At 38.6% G+C, this 14460-nt stretch overlaps 1 protein-coding gene across 14 annotated transcripts in view; it reads left to right on the top strand.

Moving 5' to 3' along the window:
- The window catches only part of PLCB4 (phospholipase C beta 4), a 422343-nt gene that overhangs the window by 346992 nt on the left and 60891 nt on the right, over positions 1 to 14460 (top strand). For all 14 annotated transcript variants that reach the window (XR_012326219.1, XM_073792668.1, XM_073792669.1 and 11 more), the window contains 7 exons: positions 1579 to 1674; positions 6472 to 6572; positions 8711 to 8746; positions 10800 to 10941; positions 11579 to 11663; positions 11999 to 12123; positions 13995 to 14046. Coding sequence is in view for 13 of the 14 variants with exons in the window: in XM_073792668.1 (XP_073648769.1) it covers positions 1579 to 1674; positions 6472 to 6572; positions 8711 to 8746; positions 10800 to 10941; positions 11579 to 11663; positions 11999 to 12123; positions 13995 to 14046 (637 nt within the window). In the remaining variant the exon portion in view is untranslated. The remainder of the gene's footprint in view (positions 1 to 1578; positions 1675 to 6471; positions 6573 to 8710; positions 8747 to 10799; positions 10942 to 11578; positions 11664 to 11998; positions 12124 to 13994; positions 14047 to 14460) is intronic.

Raw genomic sequence — 14460 nt, 5'->3', positions numbered from 1 at the left:
TAGGGATCCTAGGTAATACGCGAGTGTGAATGTGTGTGTGGTCGGGGGGTGGGGGGAGATGATTTTATCTAGACATTGCCCCCACTGTGTTTTCCCAGAACATTTTCTTTGAAAATATTTTCTTCCAACAAATCTCTTAGTTCAGTGAACGAATAGCATCAAATATTGGTATGATTGCATTGTGGTTTTCCCCTTGGTTATTCTAAATTAAAATTTTTAACTATTTTAGCTCGTTTATGTTTATTGCAAAAGCAATAATGCTATAGGAAAATGAAAACAGCAAAGAAAAATATAATAAAATAGCACTAAATTATATATTTTACACACATATACATGTATTAGAGACACATGTACACATGTACACTTTTAACATATACACGCATTTTTAACAAAACTGGGATCATGTTAAATATACTGATTTTTAGTCATTTTTAATTCAACCAATGAAGTATACTCATATCCAGTAGGATATAAATCTACATACTAATTTTAATTCTTATGTATAAATTTTTTTTTGATTCTAGTGTATGAAACACTATACAGAATTTATTATGTGGCACATAGTGTAATTTAAACAGATCCAAGTTGATGGATTTTCATTGCTATGAGAACAACAATGGTAAACATGTTTGGCTGTTCATTTTGTACATTCATGCAGCCTTCTCCTTGGTACAATTAGAGTTGGTTGGCCAAAGCATGTACACATTTTATATCATATGTATCTTGTTATACTGACTTTCAGAAAAGTTGTACCAGTTTATACCCTCACTATAATATATGAAGAGTGCCTGTTTCCCAACGATATTCTTTTTTTTTTTTTTGACTGCATTGGGTCTTCTGTGTTGCGCTCGGGCTTTCTCTAGTTGCGGCGAGCAGGGGCTATTCTTCATTGCAGTGTGTGGGCTTCTCATTGCGGTGGCTTCTCTTGTCGAGGAGCACAGGCTCTAGGTGCATGGGCTTCAGTAGTTGCAGCACGCGGGCTCAGTAGTTGTGGCGCACGGGCCTAGCTGCTCCACGGCATGTGGGATCTTCCCAGACCAGGGCTCAAACCCGTGTCCCCTGCATCGGCAGGCAGATTCTTAACCATGGCGCCACCAGAGAAGCCCCCCAACAATGTTCTTAATGCTGGCTGTTAGACATCTTTTATATGTGTTCACAACTAATAAAAGAAAAATATTTTTTCTTGAAGCTTTTTCAGTCTCTATTCTGTCACTTCACCATAACAGTCCATAAACCTTGCTCTGTGCCAGATGCTCCAAATTCCGGGCTTTTGTTATCAAGCTTCAAATCCTTCACAGGGACTGAGCTGTGACTTCTCAACCTGGTGACCAGCATATGGGGCATTTCCCTCACGTTCTAATAGTGGCTCAGTGTGTATAGATGATAGGGTTGTTGTACTTGCCTTAAGGACTCGAGGCCACCAGGGCTGGGGAGACAGTGGCCATGGCTGAGCCTCAGGAGCCTCGACAATAGGTTTCCCTTCCCTTTTCATTTCCTTCTCCATGTTGATCTTCAAACCTATTTTATAAGTGATCCAACACCTGTCTCCATCTCCTTCTTGTTTATTTTTAATAACAGAACAGCTTGAAGCTTTGAAAAGTATGATGGAAGCAGGAGAATCCGCTGCCCCAGTGAACATCTTAGAGGACGACAATGAAGAGGAAATAGAAAGTGGTGAGTTGGATGTTTTAAATTTACACATCACAAAAAAATACTTTTTAAAATAAGAAAAACATGAAGTTGTCTCAGTGGACCCTTTTATATAACACAACATTCTAATTCCTAATAGTCAGGTACATGTACCAACCTTAATCTTTTGTTATTTTGGGGTATTTTTCCAAATAGTATGGCTTAGAATTTACCTGCACACTAGATTTTAGTAGCTTAGTCATCTCCTTTCCTGTTGTGCGTTCAGCTATTCAGCAGAAACTCACAGCCAGAGAATCCTTGAAGCACTTGCTGTAGAAGGTCGGGCTTGGAATAAAAAGAACATTTCTGCAGTTCTTTCCCATAAACAAAACCTGAACATCAGTGCTGTTACTGATGACAGCAGTAAGGCGAGTTAAAAGGGAAGGAACCTGGATAGAGACCCTCAGTAAATGCTTGGTTTGTGTGCACTTATAGTGAACTAGAAACTCAAAGCCAGAATTAAACTTTCAAGTTCAAATTCCTTCAAATAACCAGCTCACCAGAATTGCCTGTATCTGTATTTACAGGTAGATATTTTTTGCAAAGGCAGCCTTGCTCAAAATATTTTAATATTTGTTATTAGCTTCTATTTTTACTTTGGCCATATAGCCACTACCATAATCTTTGGTTTTACATGGGTCATTTGAAAGATTTGGAATGTTTTTAGAAAATTATTTGTTCATTATGTATCATGAGAATTGATTAACAAAATGACATGAGAGTTGATTAACAGAATAGTTTGGACATACATTGAGTGTCTATTGGTTAGTGCCTTGAATTTAGATAGTGTCTTGGGGCTAAGTAATTTAGAAACATTTGTAGAAACTCTGTTTTTCATATAAACATCTGAAATAGAAGAGTAGATTTTAGGAAAGTTTGACATTATAGGTAAAAACCTAAAAGCTGTGAGAATCAACGATTCGTATTCACAACCCCTTAATAAAGACTCCTGACTATGGAAGAGACTTTATGAACGATTTATGTTGCCTGGGAACATGACTTACTTCCATATGTTTTATACATCAGGGAGGGTCTGGGAGGCCAGAGATACCTGGCAGTATTTAATCAATGCCTGTTGTGGTTATCTATTACTGTGTAACAAACCACCCCAAAACACTTTATTATTATCTCTCCTAGTTCTGTGGGTCACCTGGGCTCAGGTTGAGGGCTCTCCCTTTGGTTTCTCATGCGGTTGCCGGCAGATGACATCAGGGGCTAGAGTCATCTGAAGGTTCCACTGGGCCAGGTGTCTTGAGATGGCTCACTCGTGGCTGACGGTTGATGCTGGCTGGCTTTTGGGAGCTCAGCTGACACAAGCACCCCCATGTGGCCTCCCCAAGTGGCTTGGGCTTTTCACATCATGGTGGCCAAGATCCTTGACAGAGCGTCCTGAGAGCCAGTGCTCCAACAGGCAGAAAACAGAAGCTGCTAAACTGTTTAAGAGCCGTGCTTGGAACTGGCACATCATCACTTCCTCTATATTCTATTCATCCAAGCAGTCTTAGTTAGGGCCCACCCACATTCCAGGGGGTGGGTGAGAGGCAAGATCACGTTGTAGAAGAATCAGTGGGAAGCTGATATTATTGCGGCTGTCTTTGGAAAATACAGTCTGCCACATTGCTTATTATATTATTTCACAGTTTTTGCAAATAATAAACCCAAACAAGATTTAAGAATAAAATCTTGAAAGGAATATACTGAGTTGGCCAAGAAGTTCATTCAGGTTTTTCCATAACATCCTATGGAAATTTGGCCAACCCAGTATTTCAAAAGATCAATAAAATACTTCTAAAATTTGAAAGTCTGAATATTATATAAAAACTGTCCCTTAACTTAGGTTAAGTTTCATAGATGATCATCATACACATGTAAGGTGTGTATGATACTCTAGATACTCTAATCCAGTAAAATAAACTGAAGAATAATGGAATACATTAAGAAAAATCATAATAATAATAACTACGATTTTTGTACCAACTGTGGATTAGGTACTTTACATCAATTCCTCATCTAATCTTTATGCAGCTAAAGAAATAAGTAGTATTATACTAATTTTTCAGATGAGGAAACTGAAGCTTAGAGTGGTAACATACGTTACATGCAATCCCACAGCTGGTGAGCAATGTTACTAAGATTCAATCCCAGAATTGCCTTGACTCCAGGGTCAAGACCTTCTGTACCTTACAGTATTGTCCTTCTAATGTATAGGAATATAAAGCGAACATAAATATGCAAAATCATTGGTAAAATATTTTTCTTTATAAAAAGGAAAAAATATATAAATGATGTGAGTCAAAAATGTGAAGTTTCCTGAACACACACACATTAATCTAAAATGAGGGGTCAGCAGGATTCCACTTACTTGTCCTTAAGGGTACTTTCCCAACTTTTATGCAAATGCTAATTATTCCTATAGACAAAATAAATTTGCCTCTAGTGATTCCCATGTTATTCCAAAATGTTTGAGATAAAATTTTGATTGTTCTAACAGAAATATATGGGTTCATATGCACCTGAATTTCTCTCTAAGGCCATAGAGGTTTCTGCTATACCAGTTACATATGTGAGTCTCACGTTTCCTCAGTCATACTTGACTTCAGCTCTGGTCAGCCAGTTGGCTGTAATTACCCTGCTATCACAGTATGATCCTACTATACCTGAATGACTAGAGTCTCTCATTTAAATACTTCAACACAGCAGGCAAGAGGAAACCAAGCATAGTTCAAGAGGGCAGGCCTGCCTGGAGGCTGTAGAAAATAGAAAAGGCTCTCAGTCAGTGGAAGTGTGTGCCCAGTCATTAGGCTGGATGTAGATTCAGACAAACAGTGGAGAATAGCACATTGTGTGTGGTTATGGGTGTATCTATGCATACATACACACTCAGGAGATGCTAACCTTTAGTCATACAACCCTTTTAAAACAGTTACTAAGTCTCTCCCCCTTCTATGGGGTATACCCCTGGAAATTCAAGTAGTTTATATCTGGCTAAGCAGGTTAGACTAGATATAAAATTGAAATTCAGTAGTGATGGTGGGAGGTTTCAAAATCTTGGTTACAGACTGTAGGTCATGAAAACCCAGTGTCACATTAACAGCATTGGGCTAGAATCCTGAGAAATCTAGGTTCCTATTCTAACTCTGTGACCTCAGACAATTCAAATCATATTTGTGAATCTATTTCCTTTAAATGAAGACACTGGACTAGATTCTTTTAAGACCTCTTTCAGCTTCTCAAATCCTTTTTTCTTGCCCAAGGCCTATATGACCTACTTAAAAAAAAAAATCATCTGCCTCCAGAATACCCCCTCATCAGAATATCATTTCCAGAAGAGGAGGGTGTCTGACTCGTTTCCCTTACCTTTATCCCTTCCCGGGAATAACACTGTGCAAAAAGCAATCTAAAATTCTGAATCTAAGACACTGTCAGTTGAAAGGCACTACTATTTTATTGACTAAGAAAGAAAACTGCTTCCAGTGAATCGTAAAATGCCATCGATTAAAGGATACATTGCCATATTAGATATATTACAATGCGGGGAAAAAATGCACCTTAGAATTGGTGAAAGTTTTTCATTTACTCCTGTTCTTGAATTCTCCTTTCCACCTTTGAAACATACTTAAAACAAAAAATGTCTAACTCTTATGGGTCTGTTCACCTCCCTCAGAAATATTTTCACTGTTTGTTTTTTTTTTAATAGTAAAGGTCCCTCATGCCCAGTATAGTGACAGTGCGGATTTGTGTTGGCCTTGTCCTGTGGCCTGTGGGTGTCTCCTGATTCTGGCTAGTTTTTTGGCAAATTCCTGGGAGCCCCTGCAGGATGGGCATCATGGGAATACAGATCTCACACCAGCATGTGCCTAATTTTCCAACAGGCAATCCTTTTTCCACCTACAGCCTTGGGTGGATACCAGGGTTCTTATAATTTCCTGGACTGGTGGGCCGGGTGATGGCATCTGTGCCTCCCTATATAGCTAGGCCAGGCTCCTGGGTCACCAGCTTGACTTAGCACCCACTTCCTGCTCCCTTCCCACCATGAGCCCAATGAATGATTTCAGAGTCTTTTAAACCGCAGCCAGATTTGGCAAATGATTTAGGAGAGCAGTAAGTCCTTCCAAGCTCTATCTTTTTTATATCACACCACTCCCGGCCACAAGTTATTATGCCCATAAAATTCAAGTGGACATTTTTGACTCTTTTTCAGAATTATCAAATGTACTTTCCTTCTCTTATATCTTTTTTTTTTTCCTCTGGGTGTCATAGAGGATCAAAATACCCGTTATGAGTCACAGTTCTTCCTGAGGTGTTTGAGGCTTTAATTTTTAAGGTTAGTATACTGGAAAGGAAGTAATCATTCACTTAAGAAAAATTTGTTAAGCATCAATCATGTAAAAACCATGCTAACAATGATTTACTGTGTAACACAAGAACAATATCTGATATCTTGTAATAACCTATAATGGAAAATAATCAGAAAAAAATATATATATATAACGAATCGCTTTGCTATACACCTGAAACTAACACAATGTAAATCAGCTATATTCAATTTAAAAAGTCATGCGAGATGCAGGAGAAGTAACAAGATATGTTCCTTGACCTTGAGTAGGTAAGAGTTTAGTGAGAGTTTTATTTGAAAAAAAAAATTGCTTATTTAAATGTTCCCATTTTCATTTAGCTTCCTTCCTCTCTAGAAGTGCTTATATTTTACCCAAGATTATGGAGGAGGCCTGACCCCTTGGTGGTAAGTTGGCTTCACGGATTTTCCTTTTGTCTTTCACACAGCTGAGCAAGAGGAAGAAGCTCACCCTGAATACAAATATGGAAATGAACTTTCTGCAGACGACTTGGGTCACAAGGAAGCTATTGCCAATAGTGTTAAGAAGGTCAGAGTCTTGGTTCCCTTTCCTTTCATGACTTGCAAGGGGTAGCAGCTGTTAGTTATAGCATTTCAGAAATGTGAGAGCCACAAGAGAATAAGTAGGCTGTAATTCCCCTTCTCAATTGGGTGGCCACAATCAATACCCGAACTCGAGGCATGCACAATACTAAGTTAGAAAGGACATTTAAGTGACTCATTAGTCATGCCCAGTGTTGACCCCTACCTCTTCGGCCCATGTCCTTCAGATGTTTTTATTTATTGCATTATTATAGGTGATCAGGGAGAAAACAGCAGCACCCCAGCAGCAAAGGTTAACCTATTCAAATCATCAGGAAAATGACCCTGATCACCCCAGCAAGCCCTCATTAGAAAACCAGTCCTACTCGTTGATATCTCGTCTCCCTCTTAATGTAGAATAAGCCTAAAAATATTTCCATCCATCCAACCATTCAGCCAAAAAAATAGTAACTGTGTACCCACTATGTGCCAGGCACTTTCTAGGCCATAACAACCCAGAAGGGTCAAAACACACTTGGCTTCTGCCCTCATGGAGCTGATAGGCTGATGGGAGTTTATTGGAAGGGGGTGGGAAACAGACAACAAACAAGTAAACAGTCATTTATATGATTACAATTTGTGATAGGTGCTATTACAAAACTAAGAGTGAGTGCTCAGATGGAAAAAAAAGAGGCGGAGAGAATAAAACAAGGAAATGAGAACCCAAAGGGTAAAGAGGAACTGGCCATGCACAGGAGTAGAGGTGTTGCTTTGCCCAGAGAGGGACCACAACAGTAGCAACAACAAAGGCAGGGTGAACAGAGTGGGTTGAGTGAGAGGTGGAGTGAAATAAGATGAGATTAGACAGGCAGGTGGGAACTGGAGGATGAAGGATGTGACGGGGGGCATGGTGAGAAACTCAAATGTTAATTTAAGTGAAATGTGAAGCTACTGAAAAAGTTTAAAGAAACGGGGCAGTGTAGCCTCACATAATTACCTTTGTGTGTGGGGTAGTGATGTGTGTGTGTGTGTGTGTGTGTGTGTGTGTGTGTGTGTGTGTGTGTGTGCACGCACTGAGAACATTTGAGATCTGCTCTCTTAGCACCTTTTGAGTATACAATACAGTCTTCCTAACTGTAGTCACCATGCTGTACGTGAGAGCCCCGGAACTTATTCCTTTTATAACTGGAAGTTTGTACCCTTTGATCAACATCTCATTTCCCCCACCTGCTATCCCCTGGCAAAGTGATTGATTTTTTTAATACTACTGAGTGATTGAGTAAGAAGATGCAAGAGTCATTGGCCTAGGAGTTATTGGCGACCTTGGAAAAAGGAGTCTCAGTGCGGAGGTTGGGACCCCTGTAGCAGATAGATGTGAGTGAGGAGACACTACACTTTTGGGCAGTTTTGCTATAAAGGGGAGCTGGTGGCTAAAGGGAACCTGAGGAGTCCAGGGAGTATTATTTTTAGGATGAATGAATCTGGAGTGATAAATGAATTCCTGGACGTGGGTGGGATTATGGTGATGTGAGGGTGTGGTCTTTGATGGGAGCAGCGATACTTGATCATTAAGACAGAGGATGAAGATGCGGGTAGGTGTATGCCTTGGGTGCTAAGAAAATGGAAGCAAATTTGTCTGCCGAACAAAGCCAAGGGAATACTGCCATTACCCCTACCTTCTCCAATATAGAGAATTGCAGCTACTTTCAGACTAATAGATGCCTACTAAGACTCAGTGCTTACCTTTATGCTGCCTTTATCAACACAAGACATGAGTGTTGAATAGCTGAAGAGTGACCCTTTACATACCAGAGGAGGTGACCACATCGATTATTTCCCAAGCCCCATCACTAAATCATGTACTAAATTACCATAAGGAAGCATCAAAATAGGCAAAGACTATCAACAAAGAAGGGAGATAAGCATTAAGATGAGCTTTTATGGTGTGAAAGAGAGCTATGCCATGATATCTTCTCAGTTCTCACTTTATCTCTGCCTTTATGTTACCAGTAATTTCCCATCTTAACAAATAAATCGAATAACAAGTGTACATGAATTTATTTAAATATCTACATATGTATGGCTAGTAAATTTGGAAGTTTGCCCTTTAGAGAGGTAAATTATTTTTATCTTTCTCTAATTTAGGCTTCAGATGACCTTGAACATGAAAACAACAAAAAGGTAACAAAATAATTTCATTGTACATTTTGTTTTCATTATAAGACACAATACGTGGGCCTCTAATATTGAGCATTTTGTACTAAGTGTTGTTACTCTATCTTCCCCCACCCACTGCCCCATGAAATATCAGACTGTTTATAGGTATTATAGGTATAATATTTACATGCTCAATGCATCTACATATGAGTCTTCAAAAGAAAGAATTAATCACAGTGATGAAATGATTATATCCTGATAAAATCACAAAACAGAGCACAGGCAAATAAGATGATTTTCCTAAAAATAAGTGTTTAGTGCAATTAGGCAATTTCGTAGTTGGAATTTGAGATTTCATTCCTAGAATAAGAGTACATAATCATCAACACACTGAATTTTAAAATAAAAATGACCTATAGGTCAACAAATTCATATTATAGTAAAATGAGAAGGGGATCTTGTTCTGACTATATTGACATTCTGAAAAATTGTCAGTTCACGTTGTACACATTCTAGGAGTTTTATCTAACATTATTCGGTGTTGATTTTATTGTAAGGAAAGTAAAGTTACATTTTTAGTTTCTTTTATCCTCTTCACGGCTCATGATATCAAAGTGGTCTTTTTTAGTAAATGTATGTGGTTTATTATAGTAGTGAGATGCAAAAATTTACCTTGTCATTTGATTCCCACACTTCAGAGCTTCAGAAAATACTATCTTGTTGTATATGGGGTCTTATCTTATTTGGAGTAAAACCCTATCTTCTTACTGTCTAAATATTGTTTGGAATAATTCTGGTTAATTCTGATCCCAGTCTTCGCCCAAGATATTTGTGAAATTCTCTCCTACTAGAAATTCGTAAGGTATTGGGGTCAAAAAAGGACAGGTTGACCTGTGATCACTGATATTTATTAGCTAAGTAGCTGTGACCAAGTTATTTTAATCTTTAAGGACTCAGTCTTCTCATGTGGTCAGTGGGTCAGACTCTAATCCTTGCTACACATGATGACTGACAGGAACGAGATTGTCATGCAGGGACTCAGGCCAGTACCTAGCTTATGGTACAGTGTTACTTATCATTAAACACACAAGAAAGGAATTAGACATGCCTCTGCCCTTATTTGGGGAGTCAGGACATATGAAAAATTTATTTTTAAAAAATCCCAAGTTACATTATTTGATTATTTATCTCAGACTTTTACTGGTGCAATCAGTTTGATGATCTAGAATGTTAAGTTATCAGATAAACAAATGGCCTATTTTTTTAACCAATGAATTGATTCATGTGAGTCAGCAGTTCATTCCTCACTATCAATCTCAACTAAATGTAGATCACTTTTGAAGGCGTTATTTTTGTTGTTGATTTTGTTGCTTTTGTTCTGATTTACTATGAAACGAACTACAATAAGTTGTTTCTCTTTGCCTCTATGCAAAACAATGCAGTAATAGGTCGTGTATAGTGGGTTCTCACATTAGTTTAAGAATAAGCATTTTTTTTTAATACCGTAAACCATTTATGTATGTGGCTTGGTTTCCGAAGCAGTGTTAGACAAAGTGTGGTTCCCCAGACCACCCATATCATTAGCACTTGGGAACTAGTTAGAAATGCCAATTATTGGGCCTCACCCCAGACTCACTTTATCAGAAACTCTGAGAGTGGGTCCCCGGAATCTGTGATTTAACAAGCCTAGATTTACACTAAAATTGAAGGACCACCGTTTTTGACGTTATGCCACAATTTGTGAAATCATGAATGATAATACCTGCTATACATATTTCATAGCATTGCTATGAACTTCAGTATAGTTTCCAGAATAAAGTCCTTTGAAAATCTAAAAAATGTCCCCCAAATGTAAGGTAAACTTCATATTTTACTATTATCTCCATTTGCATTATTTGGAGCTACAGTGGACATTCACTTTTAAAGTTATCCTTTAGTTAGGATAACTGAGAAGAAAGAAGTCTTTATCTTTCGATCTGTGTGTGTGCAAATTATCGCTAGTGAGGCAGTCTGAAGCGTAAATCTGAGAGTCCTGCTGAAGTCACTGACGTGCATGTTCCCTTTGTTGTGCTCGTAGGGCCTGGTAACTATAGAAGATGAGCAGGCGTGGATGGCATCTTATAAATATGTAGGCGCCACCACTAATATCCATCCGTATTTGTCCACAATGATCAACTATGCACAGCCCGTAAAGTTTCAAGGTTTCCATGTGGCTGAAGGTAACACCGAAGGCTAAATGCTATTGCCTTTTTTGTCTGCTTTTCTTACGTTATGCTGTGAGCTGTGATCTGACTTGCTGCCATTTTCTTTTCTGGGCACGTGGACTGTTCCATCTCACCTTATTTTCATTGCGTAGACCACGTAGTGACACGTCCTTGGCATGTGGGGGCCTTGTGTTGTCGTTCCCGACATCGTCCACAAGGTGGCTCTGACAGACTATGGATTTGGTAGCAATCCAAGAGGTTAGCCTCTTGCATTAGATATACTTTTTTATAAGACTGCTTTCTGTCGAAAGCTGGTCTCCAAAAACGTATCAAGTATTTTCAGACTTTTCATAATTATTTCTGGACTGGAGAAGCTATCATCCTCATTGGAAATACATATTTCAGGGGTGGCTATGAATGGCAATTGGTATACACATAATTGGTTTAATGACTCCAAACTTAATTCATCACACTTTTCTTAAGTCAGGCATCTCCAGCCACAGGATGCTAATGAAATTAGGAGCTACTGATATAGTAAGGAAGCATCTGCCTCCAAGGCCTCATGATTCAGGGTGTAATTATATTTATCGCTTGCCTTTCTGTGAGGGTTTGATGGCAGGGTTTCTAAGTGCATCTTTGCTTTCCTTTACAGAACGCAATATTCATTATAACATGTCTTCTTTTAATGAGTCAGTTGGTCTGGGCTACTTGAAGACACATGCGATTGAATTTGTGAAGTATCCTTATGTATTAAGTGGAATAAGTGGTTGGTGAACTTTGGGTTTGGCAGGAATCTCTAAAATAGAAAAATGGCTAATATATTATTGTGGTTGTAGAACTAATAAAATAATGTATGTGAAAGACCACAGCAGCCGGGAAAACCTGCCCAAATGTGGATTGTTTTTATAATCCACACGGTGAACTGTGGTTTTTCTCTTAAGCAGCCTTTATACATGTGAAATTTGTTCTCTGTTGTCATATGTGTGTCATTTTTGGTCTAGATCTTCATTGTTTTAGCTCTTTGGCACTGCTGGAATACTCTTTTTGCCATTTTCCTTAATATGTTACACAGTTATAACAAACGGCAAATGAGTCGCATTTACCCCAAGGGAGGCCGAGTCGATTCCAGTAATTACATGCCTCAGATTTTCTGGAACGCTGGCTGCCAGATGGTTTCGCTGAACTATCAAACCCCAGGTAGGAACTGATGTCCAGTGACCTCGAATTCCACGAGAATGCTTTGACAGGACGGTGCCAACAGTTGCCATCAGTTGGTTGTGGGCATTTTTTTCATGGAAGCAGACATATGGCAACACAATGTGTTGTTGGATTTATAGAATGGTGAGAAATTAAAAATGCAAACTAGAGCAATAAAACAATGGTAGAAGACAATAGATTTTGATTTCAATTGAATATCCTTTTGGAAATGCCATGACTAATCTGCTAAACCTTGTCCCTTTTGCCAAAATATGTCTAATTTTTCTTCTTTTTGGATCAAACTTACCTTCTCGTCCAGAGGCAGAATGAAGTGAGAAGTATTTGAGCATCTTTGTACAGTAACTATGACTCATTTCTCCTTGGGAAAGTACCCTTCCCACTGTTAACATTCAGCAGGAGATCAGCAAAATAGTGGCATCTCACCATAAGAGTGCAGAATATTATGGAGTAGATTCTGCTAAAATCGTGTTTAAGGAGTTCTATACCCTTAGAGGTACTAATATATAACTTGTTCCTCCAAAGTGTATTCTGAGGCAAGTTTCCAGTATATAATCTTTTTTTTTTTTTCCCTGCAAGGAGAGCAGTCAATTTTTGTGAATGCATAAACAAAATTTGTCAAGTTTTCAAAGTTTGCTTAAGGGCCTAGGATTGCAATTAAAAATAGAAAAATAATAGGCTCTAGTTACTCACCTAAAACAGGTGAGAAATATGCCGCAAAACCTATTCACTTTCTGTGGTTAATGCCACAGCATGGTCCTTAATATTGGTTAAGAAAAATACCAAAACACCTTTCTTGTTCTGTTCTTTGCTCTATGATGGTACCTCCCATGTTTCCCCATTTGGGGGGCATTTTCTTTTCAAGTCCATCCACCATATTTTGTGGATCTCAATCCATCTTGCTCCCTACGATCTGTACTGATCCAAAGGTCCTATGACTTGCATTCCCTTGGCATGAATGCGACCTGACTGTGTTTCCCACCCCTTGGTGATGCTGCCTCAGTGATCAGGAACTGGGTTCAGATTTCTGCTCAGCATCCCTATCAGTGCTCACTCTGCTAAACTGTGACCAGGTACCAGCACAGCCCTGGAGTGTTTCTAACAGAGACAAAGTACGATTAAAAGGCACTGCTGATTTTACTTACTTAAAAAGAGGTCAAGTTTTATTATTTGTTGTCAGTGACTCTGTTATATGGATTAAATGATCCAAAGGCAGCTTATGATCTAGGTCAGCTTATGTTGTATTCTATAACGCTAGGTTTAATCACTGCACTTTTAGAAGAAAAAAAAAATCCATCAGCTGCCCATTTCTTTTGCTGATGAAAAGAAAGAACATTGCGTTTGCCTGCAAGAGAAAAACCATAAGCCATGCCCTGCCACTAGACCCCACTAGAAGAATTCTCCTGAAGTCACCTTAAGTCAATTTTTACATACTTACCTAGTTTATTTTTTATTTTAATCGAGTTTTATATTCACATGACCCTACTGGGTATGTCCGGTGTACCCTTCCTCTGGGATGGTAAGGCACATCTCCTCTAACTATATATCAGCTTGGACATCTGTACTCTCAACACTAACTCAACAATCATATGAAGCATATATTGAATCCAAATTTTAAAGCATTGCCAACATGATCTCTATGAACACAGATTTTTTTGTTTAGTTTAAACACAAGGTCATTTCAACATGGAAGAGAGAGTTGTATGCCTTAAACAGACCCTTTAACCTTGTGGTGTTAAAAAAAGACCTTTCAGCCAGGGGTCAGTATCTGATTTCCGTTGTTTGAAATCACGCCATCAAGATCTTCTTTGTCCGAGGAGACGAGATGCTAAATTATTTTTGTCTCTTAACAGATTTAGCGATGCAATTGAATCAGGGAAAATTTGAGTATAATGGATCGTGCGGGTAAGTAATGTGATTTAAACTGTAGTCACTGTGTTCCACACTCCATACTACAGCTGTAATGAAACCGTGTCATTTTTAATTAGGAGCTGCTGAATTTAAGCTGGGTTTGAGGGATGGGATAGAAACAAATGAAATCCCCAGGTAAATTACATCTGCAACGTACATTCTTCACGGGACCCCTGTTTAACTAAGCAGATTAAAAAAAAAAAATAACGACTAGTTAAGGAGTTTATTATACACACTCTAGAGTTTAGTGCTCTCACTTTAAATTCAGTAGCCGAGGTTTTTATAGCTAGGACAGATAATGAATCTGCTCATTTGGACATCAGCAGTAGACAAAGACATTAAATATGTGTATTTTACATATGACCTAGAGAGGAATGAAGTTGATTTAATATATAATGAAGTCCTAGG

Source organism: Tursiops truncatus, chromosome 15 (assembly GCF_011762595.2).
Source record: "Tursiops truncatus isolate mTurTru1 chromosome 15, mTurTru1.mat.Y, whole genome shotgun sequence".
Taxonomy (NCBI): domain Eukaryota; kingdom Metazoa; phylum Chordata; class Mammalia; order Artiodactyla; family Delphinidae; genus Tursiops; species Tursiops truncatus.
This window is presented reverse-complemented; position numbering and strand designations above follow the sequence as displayed.